This window comes from Sinocyclocheilus anshuiensis, unplaced genomic scaffold, assembly GCF_001515605.1.
Source record: "Sinocyclocheilus anshuiensis isolate Anshui unplaced genomic scaffold, SAMN03320099.WGS_v1.1 scaffold718, whole genome shotgun sequence".
In the NCBI taxonomy this organism is placed as follows: domain Eukaryota; kingdom Metazoa; phylum Chordata; class Actinopteri; order Cypriniformes; family Cyprinidae; genus Sinocyclocheilus; species Sinocyclocheilus anshuiensis.
Genome location: NW_015546102.1, coordinates 2027111 through 2040130, shown reverse-complemented (window position 1 = coordinate 2040130; position 13020 = coordinate 2027111). Strand labels below are relative to the sequence as shown.

The 13020-nt window shown below is 37.4% G+C and overlaps 1 protein-coding gene across 1 annotated transcript in view; it reads right to left on the bottom strand.

Moving 5' to 3' along the window:
- The window catches only part of LOC107700567 (guanine nucleotide exchange factor VAV3-like), a 71643-nt gene that overhangs the window by 56334 nt on the left and 2289 nt on the right, over positions 1-13020 (bottom strand). Inside the window, exon 2 of the mRNA XM_016502286.1 lies at positions 10651-10767. Within this exon, the coding sequence (XP_016357772.1) occupies positions 10651-10767 (117 nt within the window). The remainder of the gene's footprint in view (positions 1-10650; positions 10768-13020) is intronic.

The window sequence follows — 13020 nt, the reverse complement described above, 5'->3', positions numbered from 1 at the left end:
TAAAACTATTAGTAACTATAGTAAATTATTACTATATTACTGTGCCATAGTAAAATGCATGTGCCTATTTTTTTATCAGTTGACCAGCTATCTGCCTAATCAGGTATCTAGGTGACAAAGTTTAGAGTTCTTGAGAGTATGGTACCTCTCATCGCATGGCACAGCGCACAAACCTACCCCACACTGACTGCACCTGTACTTTGTCTGCCGGCGGCACTTAGAGCGTGCGCGATCAGAACAATCGATGCAATCTGGCCGATCATCAGCAACGCAGAGCCAGTGGTGCTCAGTGAGCCTCTGTGGCATTCCAAAACTAACAGTTTGCCATGTCTCATGAACACTGGGTCATCTCCTTTGCTCAAAGGCAACTCAGTTTGTCTCAGGCACCTAGGTATACCACGCCTTTTGCAGTTCACTGTCCCACACATACCAGTGTCATTATTTGCCAGCTCGTTTGCTATGGCTGGTGATGTGTAGTAACTATCCATGTACACCTCATGCCCTTTCCCTGTGTATTGGGCCATCAGCTGACGAACGATTAGATAGGTGGCACCTAAATCAGCATCAGCATTTTGGCCAGTGTACATGGACCACTGCAAAACATAACCTGAGCTGGCCTCACTCAACACATACACCTTGTAGCCATATTTGTCAGGTTTTTTAGGAATGTACTGTTTCAAGGTGGACTTTCTCTTGAATGCTATGGTCATTTCATCCAGAGAAAGCTCCTTGAGTGGACCATAAACGGCTGAGAAAAGAGGAATTATCAGGTCAATTACTGGACGCACCTTGAACAGCCTGTCATGACCTGGCTGACCCCTCCCCACATACTCATTATTGTTTGCGAAATGGAGAAAAGACAGAATGATCTCAAATCTGTTCCTAGGCATTACTTTGCCAAACCCAGGTGTGTAAGTTGGCCAAAATTCTTCCCAGTAATGGCGATTTTCTCTCACAAATCTCACAATTTACTCAGACGCTCTGAACTGAACTGCTTCCGCATCAATGACAGTGATAGCTCACTTGCTCTGCTATTTGCTCGAACACTTTGAATAGGAACATGACGTCATTTTGGTCTAGAATCGAAGTACTACATGTCTGCCATCTAGTGGTAGGGAATACAAATGAGATATTACACCATATTAGGATCTACAGCCTATTTTATTAAGTATGACGTCTTGTCGCAATTTTTTCGACTTTGGCGCTTAGAGGGTTAACTAAATTTTAATAATACTGAATTTTAAAAACAAAACATACTTCTTACTGAAAGTAACAATTAAATTGGACAGAATTGATATTAATAGTAGTAACACATTACAATAAGGTTCATTAATTAACATTAGTTAACTACTTCAACATGAAAGAATAAACAATACTACTTCAGTATTTATTAATCTTAGTTAATGTTAATTTCAACATTTACTAATGCATTATTAAAATCAACAGTTGTGCTTGTTAACAGTTAATGGCCTTTGAATCAACATGAACTAAAAGTGAACAACTGTATTCTCATTAATTAACATTAGGAAAGATTAATAAATACTGTAATAAATGTATTGTTCATTTTAGTTAATAAGCTACATTAACTAACACTAACTGTCAAGTCAAACTGAAATAAATTAATAAAAATAAAATAATAATAATAATAATTTGTCAGCCAATCAGAGTGAGGGGCGGAAATAATGGAAGGAAAAGAATCTGCTGTCGTGTGAGATGAGGTGGACACAACTTCTCTGCCGAAACCTAAAGCTGGACGCAAGGAAAGAGCACAAACATCCAAACTGTCATCATATCATAAGTTATGTCCATAACTATGGATCTATGAGACCGAAAGATTACCGTCACCACGGTCTTATCCTCAGTGACGCCATTCCTCCGCCTATCCTCGAGAACTAATTACAACAATGTCAGGTGACTGACCTTAGGGGTTGGCTGTTATATAACATCCAGATGGACCAACCACTTCCTCCTGCCTGGAACGCCTCAGCTCGTCCCGAGTGACAAGAGATGGTGACGGTCATCGCTCGGTCTCATAGATCCATAATTATGGACGTCACTTACGATCTATTTCGATCTCACTCAGACCGTCACCATGGTCTTATTCTGGATGACTAATACCAACAGAGTCACGCGAGACCAGTATCATTTCCCTTCTCTGGTAACTTAACAGCAAGATAAAACAGCAGACCCCAAAGAATTTGGATTTGTAACATTAATCCTATAAAACCTTGTGAACGTGCACGGGGTGCTCCAAGAGGCCGCGGCACATATGTCTGAAAGTGCTACCCTCTTAAGTGCTGCCCAAGAAGTGGCCATACTCCTGGTAGAGTGGGCGACTAGATCACCAGGAACAGGTAGATTTTGACTGGAATATGCTTGTGAAATTGTATCCATTATCCAGTGAGACAATTGTTGCTTAGACACAGGCTTGCCTGCACCCTTCTTGTCAAAACATACAAATAGTTGTGTATGTGACTGTCACAATGGACAAGTACGCTCAATGTATGTATGCAGTGCTCTGACAAGACATAGAGAAGAGCTATCCAACCCAGTAATTGAACAAGGGGGGTCTGGGAGAAAATAATCAAGCTCATTCACCTGATTTATCTTACCAGGCGTAAGGACCTTGGGTAGGAATGACGGATTTGGCCAAAGATAAACCCCTGCATTTTCTGCATTCCATCTCAAACAGTCCTCACTGACTGATAAAGAGTGCAATTCACTAACCCTCTTGGCTAAACATATTGCCAGGAGGAACACGGTCTTCCATGTCAGGAACTTTAGATTGGATTTATCCAAGGATTCAAAAGGTGCTTTGACCAGTGAACGAAAACAATAGTAAGATCCCAAGCAGGTGACCTCATAACCGTCTCTGGGCACAAACGGTGCGCACCCTTCAGGAACTGAGACACCAAAGAGTGTTTACCAACACTTATACCATCCGCTAACAAATGGAAGTGTGAGATGGCTGCAATATAGACCTTTATAGTATTAACCGATTTCCCCCGAATCCAACGACTGAAGGAAACGGAGAACAAAACTAGTGTCACAATTGGTAGCATCTAGCTGATCGTCTTGACACAATGCTGAGAATATCTGCCACTAGCTAGAATAGTTACTCCAAGTAGAGGGTGCCTTAGAACTATTTATTGTCCTCAGTACAGCTTCATCTACGTCAGTAGGGAGGGACTGAGCAGAGGCCATACCCACAATTGTAGAATCTCTGGCCTCGGGTGCCAAATTTCCCCCTACGCCTGAGACAGGAGACCAGCTCTCCTCGGTAGCTGCAAAGGATGACCTTGAACCAAACTTGAGATCCCCAGGGGATCTACTTGGTTGTTCAGGGAATACCATTGATTGCAATGAGCTGTCTCTGCCGTTGCAAACAGATCGATCTTCGCCATACCGAACTGTCCCCATATAAGTCTTACCACTTTGGGATGGAGACGCCACTCTCCTGGAAGAGGTCCAGTTCGAGACAGCAGGCCTGCTGCTTTGTTCACAACTCCCAGTATGTATACTGCCGTGAGAGACAAGAGTTTCAGAGACGACCAAGAAAGTAGTTTCTTTGTCACCTGGAGACATCGTGCTGATCTGGTGCCACCCTGGGGATTGATGTGATACACTGCGGACATATTGTTCGTCCTTATCAAAACATGTTTGTTTTGCAATAACGGGAGAAAAGTCCTCAGAGAGAGGTAAACTGCCCTGAGCCCCAGCACATTGATGTGCTCTAAGGTCCAGGGAGGTTCCCAGAAAACTCTGACAGACCTGCCTTCCTAAACTGCTCCCCATCCCGTCAGAGAGGCATCTGTTGTTATCACAGACCGCCTCGCTGGGATGTTCCCTAAAGGAACCCCTTGTGATAGTAAATTATTGTTCTTCCAAAGGCGTAACATCTGGATACACCTCCTTGTAACCTGCATCCTCACGTTTGTCTAATTTGGGATGTAATTTGACGCTGTTCACCCACCTTTGTAGTGGACGGGCTCTGAGAAGACACAATCACAATCACCGGAATCACAATCGCTGCCGCTGCAATCATGCCCAGCAACTGCTGGAACTGAATTAGCTTCATCCTCCTGTTTAGATTAAATGACTGAGCCAGACTGGACAATTTTATCAATGCAATCATTAGTTGGGAATCGAGCAAAATCCCCACAAACACTGTCTGTTGTCAAGGACTTAGATTGCTCTTGTCCCAGTTTACTTTGAGACCGAGAGACTAGATATGTTGAATTACCATTTCCGTGTCCTTCATGACTTGACTGCGAGAAGGAGCACAGATAAACCAGTCATCCAGGTATGCTAGAATTTTTATTCCTGCACACTGAAGAGGATGAAGGGCTGCTGAAACCACCCTGGAGAAGACCCTTGGAGACAATGAAAGGGTAATCTAGCAGTTTACCTAAACTGGTAAACCCGATCTTGAAAGGCAAAGCAAAGAAACGGGTGATGATCTTGACAGATGGGCATGTGGAAATATGCGTCCTTTAAGTCTATGGAAGTGAACCATTCTCCTGGTTCTATAGATTCTAGAATTTGTGTTGTTGTCAGCATTTTGAAAGGCAACACCTTTATGAATCGGTTCAGTTGTCGTAAGTCCAGAATGGGCCGAAGTCCACCATCCTTTTTTGGTACCAGGAAATATTTAGAATAGAATCCAGTAAACTGTTCTCTGATGCTTATATGAACAATTGCCTTTTACTGCAATAGGTTTGTAATCTCCTTGGCTAAAATTTGTGCCTGGACTGGGTCTTTGACTATGGTCATATGAACCCCTGAAAAAGTAGGAGGACGCCGCCAGAACTGTATCCTGTATTCTTTCTTGATAACATCTAGGACCCAGGGATCTGATGTGAACTTCTCCCAACTGTCCAGGCGTAGTTGGGAGCGACTCCAAGACCATTATGCAGGGCCTTGCCGGGGTTTGGAACCCCTGGGAGTACGCTTCCTCAGGGATCCTCCCCTAGCTGGAGTGTGAGACTGGTCAGATTTGGGAGCTTGATAAGATTGTCTGGTGCCCCATCATGGGACTGATAACCCCTAGTTCGTCTTCTGTCATACCCCCAAAGTTCTAAACGAGGAATGTGTGAGGGCTGAAAGGGCTGAGAACCTTTATGGCCATATCTAATGGGTCCAACATGACAAAATATTTGTTGGACTGATTCTCTTCTGCATCTTGCTTGATCAGCAGTATCTAACAAGGACTGAGAATCAGGGTGAAACACTCTACCAGGAATTACTGGCATATTAGTAAATTCCTTCCGAATAGTTTCCGGCAAGGATGTCTGAGCTAACCAAATCTGCCTTCAGGCTAAGATCGCTGAAGACATAGATGCACCAATATCTCTCGTAAGCTGTGATGCTATGCAGATTCATAGCATCACGATCTTCTGAACTGATTACTTTCCTCAAAGCAGCCAAGACTATCGCCAAAGCGTTTCCCGATCGGGCTGCCCGAATAGCTGCATTATACGCTTGGCACATTAGTCGATCTGTCTTCCGGATATTATATAACAGCCAACCCCTAAAGGTCAGTCACCTGACATTGTTGTTATTAGGCGGAGGAATGGCGTCATTCAGAATAAAAACGTGGTGACGATCTGAGTGAGGTTGAAACAGATCCTGGAGTGGTAGCCAGTGAGAACTTTACATTCGATTCTATAAACGAAAGGATGTGGCTGATGTAGCGCCAGATGCTATATCAGTTTGTGATGCAGCAAATGTGTTTGTGTTCTACACGGAAAGATCCATGGCCTTACTGTGTTTATCTGTTAATTGCTTAACTATTTCAAGTTCATATGTTAACTAATATAGTTCAGTGCAGCAAATATCAATGATATTAAGTTACGAGTGTATTGATTTGCTTATCTTTGATTGTGTTTGATCGCTGGTAGAGTGACGATAGAATATTGTTTATTTCTGAAGTTCATGTGCGAATAAGCCAATCGTTAAAATAATATAATTAATCTGACTTCATAAACATGCATTGAAACTCTAAATATTCAGGTTAATTGTCTGTACTATGCTGAAAATGGCACTTTTAAAGTGTACTAAGTATTAAATAATAATACAAATGGAAAATGCTATATGTTAAAAACAGATACAAAGAATCAAAATGACAGCAGTGGTTGTTTAACAAGTTTATTTGCAATTCATTTACATATGTTGTACCTTTTGTTTCTGTTTAAAGGTTTTTCACCTTTCTGCTACAAAGTGTCACCTTTCATCATAATTGATGCAAATAAAAGAAGAGTGGAATCCAGTTATGGCCTCTGTTGATGATGTGTCTCTCCCTTTCAAGTGGGGAAATTGTGCACGAAATGCATGCACATTGAACACACATTCTTAGAGTGGAATACTGATCAGAGCGTCACACCGTGCAGTGACAAGTAGAGTGAAACCTGCACGCTGAATTGGAATATGGAAATACATTTGAAAAAAAAAATAATAATAATTTATATATATATACAGTATCTCACAGAAGTGAGTACACCCCTCACATTTTTGTAAATATTTTATTATATCTTTTCATGTGACAACACTGAAGAAATGACACTTTGCTACAATGTAAAGTAGTGAGTGTACAGCTTGTATAACAGTGTAAATTTGCTCTCCCCTCAAAATAACTCAACACACAGCCATTAATGTCTAAACCGCTGGCCACAAAAGTGAGTACACCCCTAAGTGAAAATGTCCAAATTGGGCCCAATTAGCCATTTTCTCTCCCCGGTGTCATGTGACTCATTGGTGTTACAAGGTCTCAGGTGTGAATGGGGAGCAGGTGTGTTAAATTTGGTGTTATCGATCTCACTCTCTCATACTGGTCACTGGAAGTTCAACATGGCACCTCATGGCAAAGAACTCTCTGAGGATCTGAAAAAAAGAATTGTTGCTCTACATAAAGATGGACTACTTTACATTGTAGCAAAGTGTCATTTCTTCAGTGTTGTCACATGAAAAGATATAATAAAATATTTATAAAAATGTGAGGGGTGTACTCCCTTCTGTGAGATACTGTATATATATATACACACGTTTTTTTCTGCTGTATGGGACATGGTCTTCAGGAAAAAATAGAATGAAAATAGAATTAATAATATAATAAGTGAATAGAACTAATTGAATGTGTTTTGCCATCTTGTCAATGATTAGAATTAAATTGACACATGTGAAATCAGCAACAGCACTTGGCTGCATTTTACTTGAGATATAGCAAACGGTTTAACTATTATTAAATAGTTCTATAAAACTAGTTCCAAGTAACTAATAGGATGAATACTATCTACTATTTATATACTATTTCAGCTGAAAAGAAGAAGTGATTCCTGTTATAGTCTACCTATTAAAAGCTGTTATTAGAGAGACATCGCACTCTCTGGAGAGGAAGTGGTCTTGCAATGCCAAGCTTGTGCAATGTGGGCTTGCTTTCTCACATTTACACTTATGCACACACACAGATGTATACAGATTGATATATGGTATCACATATGCATGTAGCACAAACACACTTACAATAGACAGATCTCGATGATAGCACACCATTTGGGTCTTTGAATCACGCTTCAGAACACCTGTTGAAAACCAACCCTGCCTCCTTTAGAAAGTTATTTTTGTTCACGCCACTGATAAGAGGTGTTGTCATCTACTTTCATTCTCACTTCACGCATCCTAAACTGCATGAATGTTTTAGCATTTTAACTCTTTTCACAGGCAACATTCTGTGGAAATGGGAACAGCAGCAATCTGTACATCTATACATTTCCCTAGTATCTGTTCCACAAAGTATACGAAGGAATAAAATCAGATTGTTTTCCTTATTAGTAATATAACCTGCATTTAGGAATAACATTTTGAAGTTCTGTACAAAAACATTAAAATAGGTCACCTATACAGTATAAAGCTAAGATGCCAGCTGCAGGTCGAAGCTTTTGCAGCTTTACAGTCAGACCGCAGCAGAATTTCAATTCCAAGCAGCGCAGCAGAGGTGAGCTTTTCATTCTCAATCTCAATAGACTGCGCATTCATACATTTCAGTTCTGAAACTAAGTGTGAATGTGTAGAAGGTAAGACTTTCTTTAGTTTAGTTTTATTTTCTCTCAGTATAAACAACCAGTCACAAACTTGAAGGAATTTGTGTTTAAATGCCTAAAATTTAAACAATAAAAACTGTGCCTACAAATTAATTTCATTCAATTTATATTACATTTATGCATTTAAACGACAAGACGTTCCTTTCATTCAAGTTGTACATTTTATCAGCCCATGGATTCCCTGGGAATCAAGCTCTTGACCCTGGCATTACTATGCTCTGTTGTTCAAGCAACAAGTTCTTTACAAAACTAAAATGTCAATGATTTGTATTGGACATGTTAGACTAGATAGTGAACAAAAAACAACAGACATGCAAACCGCTTTAATACTGTTAAAAATCATCCCATGAGGCACCATGCCAAGAGTTATGACAGTTTTAGTCTGGTCATTTAGTTTAGTCATAAAGAACTGCAAAACCTTATCATCCCTCCTGTCTTGTCACCCTACAATGCTTTTTTTAAGGTTTCCTGTGCTTCTTTGGTTTAACGTTCATAAGAGGGAAGTTGAAAACACAGCACAGTTTAAGCCTGGTTGGGACTTGGGAAATTTAGAAATCAGGGACAGGACCGTGATTATAAATGTCAGCTAAATAATACGGTCAAAAAAAAAAGTACAAAAGCAGTCCATTCAATGCACTATATGCATACTGATTAGACAAACAAAAACACAACAAACAAACAATCAAAAATATCTGTAGGCCTACTCAGTGTTAGTTTTTCATTCTAAATTAATGTATTCAAATCATATGTGATGCAAATAAAGCAGTTCATGATAAATCATGTCAGTAAATCACTACTGCTTTGTGAAGACAAAACTCCCACCACCTATTGATTGGATGTAGTTGTGTCAATATGCTACCCCAGTAACCTAATAATAAGAGAATGTCTGGAAGGCATGTAGTAAATCCATATCTCTATTGTCACATGAAGTGACTGAAACAACTACATGTGCATAAGACTGCATGCATGTGCCGTGGAGTCTCTAAGGAAACAGCACAGGAAGATGAAAGGTGAGAAAAGCTTAAAATACAACCTCCAAGCAGATGTGTGATCTTCATGAGAGCACAAGCACGCATGAGCAGAGTTCAACAACATTAACACCTGTGTAACTCCATGAGAAACTATTATAAGAAAACAATAAGCAATGAGAGGCCATGTACTACAAGGCACCACATAAAGTGGAGTACCTACAACACTCTTACACATGGTAAAATCACAGTAGCACAGAGACTCATGACACTTATTGACTTAAAAAAAAAATGACAACACCAATACAATGAAAAAAAAACACTAATGTTCAATACAGAGCTACAATTATTAGAATTGGATTCCATTTAAGTAATATACTTCATTATACTAATATTAGGCTATGTGTGGTTGTTTGGCAAAGTATGCAACTTGGCATGTGTTTTTTTCAGTCTTTTACAAAGGCTTTAAATAGCAAATCATCCAATCAGAGTCTGAACTATCAGTTTTATAAAGATACTCAATAGTAAAATAAGCACATAACTCCAAATCTGTGCCAAATCTGAGCTGTGTTTTATATCATTACTTCACAATTTATTTAAAGCAGATTTAATGGATGTGGATGTAACATGCGTACTTAAAAGGCAAACTCATGTTAGAAGATTGCTGCTGGGCAAAGATTATAAGTAGGATTAACTTAACCCTTGAGAACACACAGAGACCTATATATGGGGCAAAACACTAACTGCATTGGAAAATTGTGTGGTGTGAAGTAATGTTAACACTTCTCACACTGGTGTCACTGCTTCACTGTGTTGGTCAGTGTTGTTAGCTGCACATATAGTTAGCTAGTAGTAGTAAAACTTACTTAAAATATCTTCAAAGTTATAAGTAAAAAAAGTATTTAATATTTGTTATCTGTATGTATAGGCAAGACGTTAAAGTTTTTTTTTTTATGTTTTTGAGATTTTTTTAAAAATCTCTCCAAGGCTGCATGTATTTGAGGAAAAAACACAGTAAAAGTATACTGTGAAATATTATTATCATTTCAAATAACTGTTTTATATTTTAATATATTTTCAAATGTAATTTATTCCTGTGATGGAAAAGCTGGATTTTCAGCAGCCATTACTCCAGTCTTCAGTGTCACATGATACTTCAGAAATCATTAATATGTTGATTTGGAGCTTAACAATCTTAATATCTTAACCGTATTATTAATAACTACATTTTAATATTATATATAATACATTATATATTATAATATTAATGATATTATATTGATATTAGACCTGTCTGACCCATATTCAGCAAAAAAAAAATTCAGTCTCATTAACAGTCAGCATTATTTCACAAGTAATTCTGATAATATGATCAATGATTTCAAAATAAAATAACTTAAACAACAAATTACTAATATTTATTATTAATATCTATTCATATATGAATTATTATTTTAGCTCATGGTGCACATTATTATTATGGTGTTAAAAAATCTTAAAATAAATTTAACTAACAATTTGCTATTGGTCTCCTTCAAAAAATTACTAATAAGAAATTCTTGAAAAAAGATTTTAGATTTGATTACCTTTCCAAAATCTCGGACATCAAAGAGATCGAAGGCATCAAACAGTTCACTCTTCTTCATCCCAAATGCTTCGCAGCATGCAGACAAGAATGTACGAATATTCTTCAGGCAGAGGAACTGATAAAGCAAAAAAAAGAAGATTCTGTTAACATTTTTAAAGGTTTTGTTTTTGCACACCTAGTGAAAAATAAATATACTAAAATGCATTTAAAATACATTTATTTCATGCTAAGTCTACTACAAATACATTTACATATTTTAGGTACTTTAAAAAAATAACCTGCAATTGCACTTTTATTATACTAAACTGGTATACTGCATTTCTGCTAAATTGGAAAAACTATTTTTGTACTTAATGCACTTTAATTGTGCAGAAGCAGTGCTGAAGTACTAAAGATATACTGAAGTATATTTGATTGTGCTAAAGTGGAACTAGGCTATTGCAATACTTCAGGTACACTTTAAATATCTCAAGTTTAAAGAAGAATAATATTATTAAAAAATCATACAATCCTCATCAGTAGTGACACTAAAACACATTTTAGGCTTAATATTAAGAAATGTGCATTGTAGTACTCCAAATAAAGTTTATTCATAATTTTTATATCAGTAAGTCTCGAGCGACATGTCATGTTAATAGCTTTGAACTTTACTCTATTTAACTATTACTTTTTAAACTAGGGACACTTTTTTGACTTAAAATATCTTCAAAGTTATAAGTAAAAAAAGTATTTAATATTTGTTATCTGTATGTATAGGCAAGACGTTAAAGTTTTTTTTTTTATGTTTTTGAGATTTTTTTAAAAATCTCTCCAAGGCTGCATGTATTTGAGGAAAAAACACAGTAAAAGTATACTGTGAAATATTATTATCATTTCAAATAACTGTTTTATATTTTAATATATTTTCAAATGTAATTTATTCCTGTGATGGAAAAGCTGGATTTTCAGCAGCCATTACTCCAGTCTTCAGTGTCACATGATACTTCAGAAATCATTAATATGTTGATTTGGAGCTTAACAATCTTAATATCTTAACCGTATTATTAATAACTACATTTTAATATTATATATAATACATTATATATTATAATATTAATGATATTATATTGATATTAGACATACTGAATTTTTATAACCCATGTTTCCAGAGCAGCTTTTATGTGATTACTTTGTAACTGTTTTTATTTAAAATTATATTCTAAATGTAATTGTTTTGATGCATGTTTTCGTCTCTTTTTTGTATTTCAATGTATTTTAGCTTTTTGAGATGCAATTTTGAAAGGTGCTAAAAAAAAGTTTATTATTAATGATAATAATAACAACAACTACATCTACAACATTTTAATATGATCAATTTGATGCTTGCTGAATAAAAATATTAACTTCTTTTTTTTTTTAATGATCTGTGAAGGAGGACTACTGAGGTCCTCTATAAGGTCCTCTATCAAATGGCCTCCTCATTATTCAAAATGTCATGCTACTGAAAGATGTTGTTAAATTAGTAGCGTTGCTAACTTTGTACTTTTAGTTAGTTACCCCAACATACATCATTTTAATCAACTTCAACATCAACTACTAAACCTGCTTTTTACTTTATGACTGCATAAAACACCAAGTTATCCAGATATATACTGAACAAATGACACTCCTCAGAACCAGTAGCAACATACACACATGCCCTCAGCCATAAACCTTCAAAAACTGTGCAGTGGGAATGTTTGAACGGCTTTTCTGTTCCCTACATTAGTCAGTTCTTTCAGGAGTGTAGTTCAGCCCTACAGGGCTGTGCTGATGATTCTGCATGGCTGCAGATGTGTCCTATGAGTACAGACAAACAATGGCTGAACCCCTCTGTGAAAACAGTGCAGTCCCTCACAGCACAAAGGACGCTTTACTTTATGTTTAACCCCACATGAGGCCAGATCTTCAGCCACTGCACTTGCCAGGAGGAAGCTACTTGAGTTGGTTACTCCTGTGGCTCAGGGAATTATTGTATTACACTGCCAGACAAAGACAGCCCAAACATTCAGGAAGAGGTTGTACATGGGAAGGTTTGGGAAATAAATGAGCTATTGATTACAGGTGACCTTCAGAGGCCAGACCACAACCACATCAGGCAGGCATTTACAAATGTCTGCGATACAAGAAGAGACAGCTACAATTTCAGAGGAAAATTAAACACATTATGTTCATTGCACGGGAAATGTGAATGAATAAGCAAATGTTTATGTAGGGATAGATATTAATGTTCAAAGAAAGGTTTGTTATACTGTAGGTAAATCTATTATTCTTTGGCCAAGGTTAAATATTATAATAATACAGATCATAATGTTGCAGAATCAAGAGTATAACTGTAGATTAGATTCTC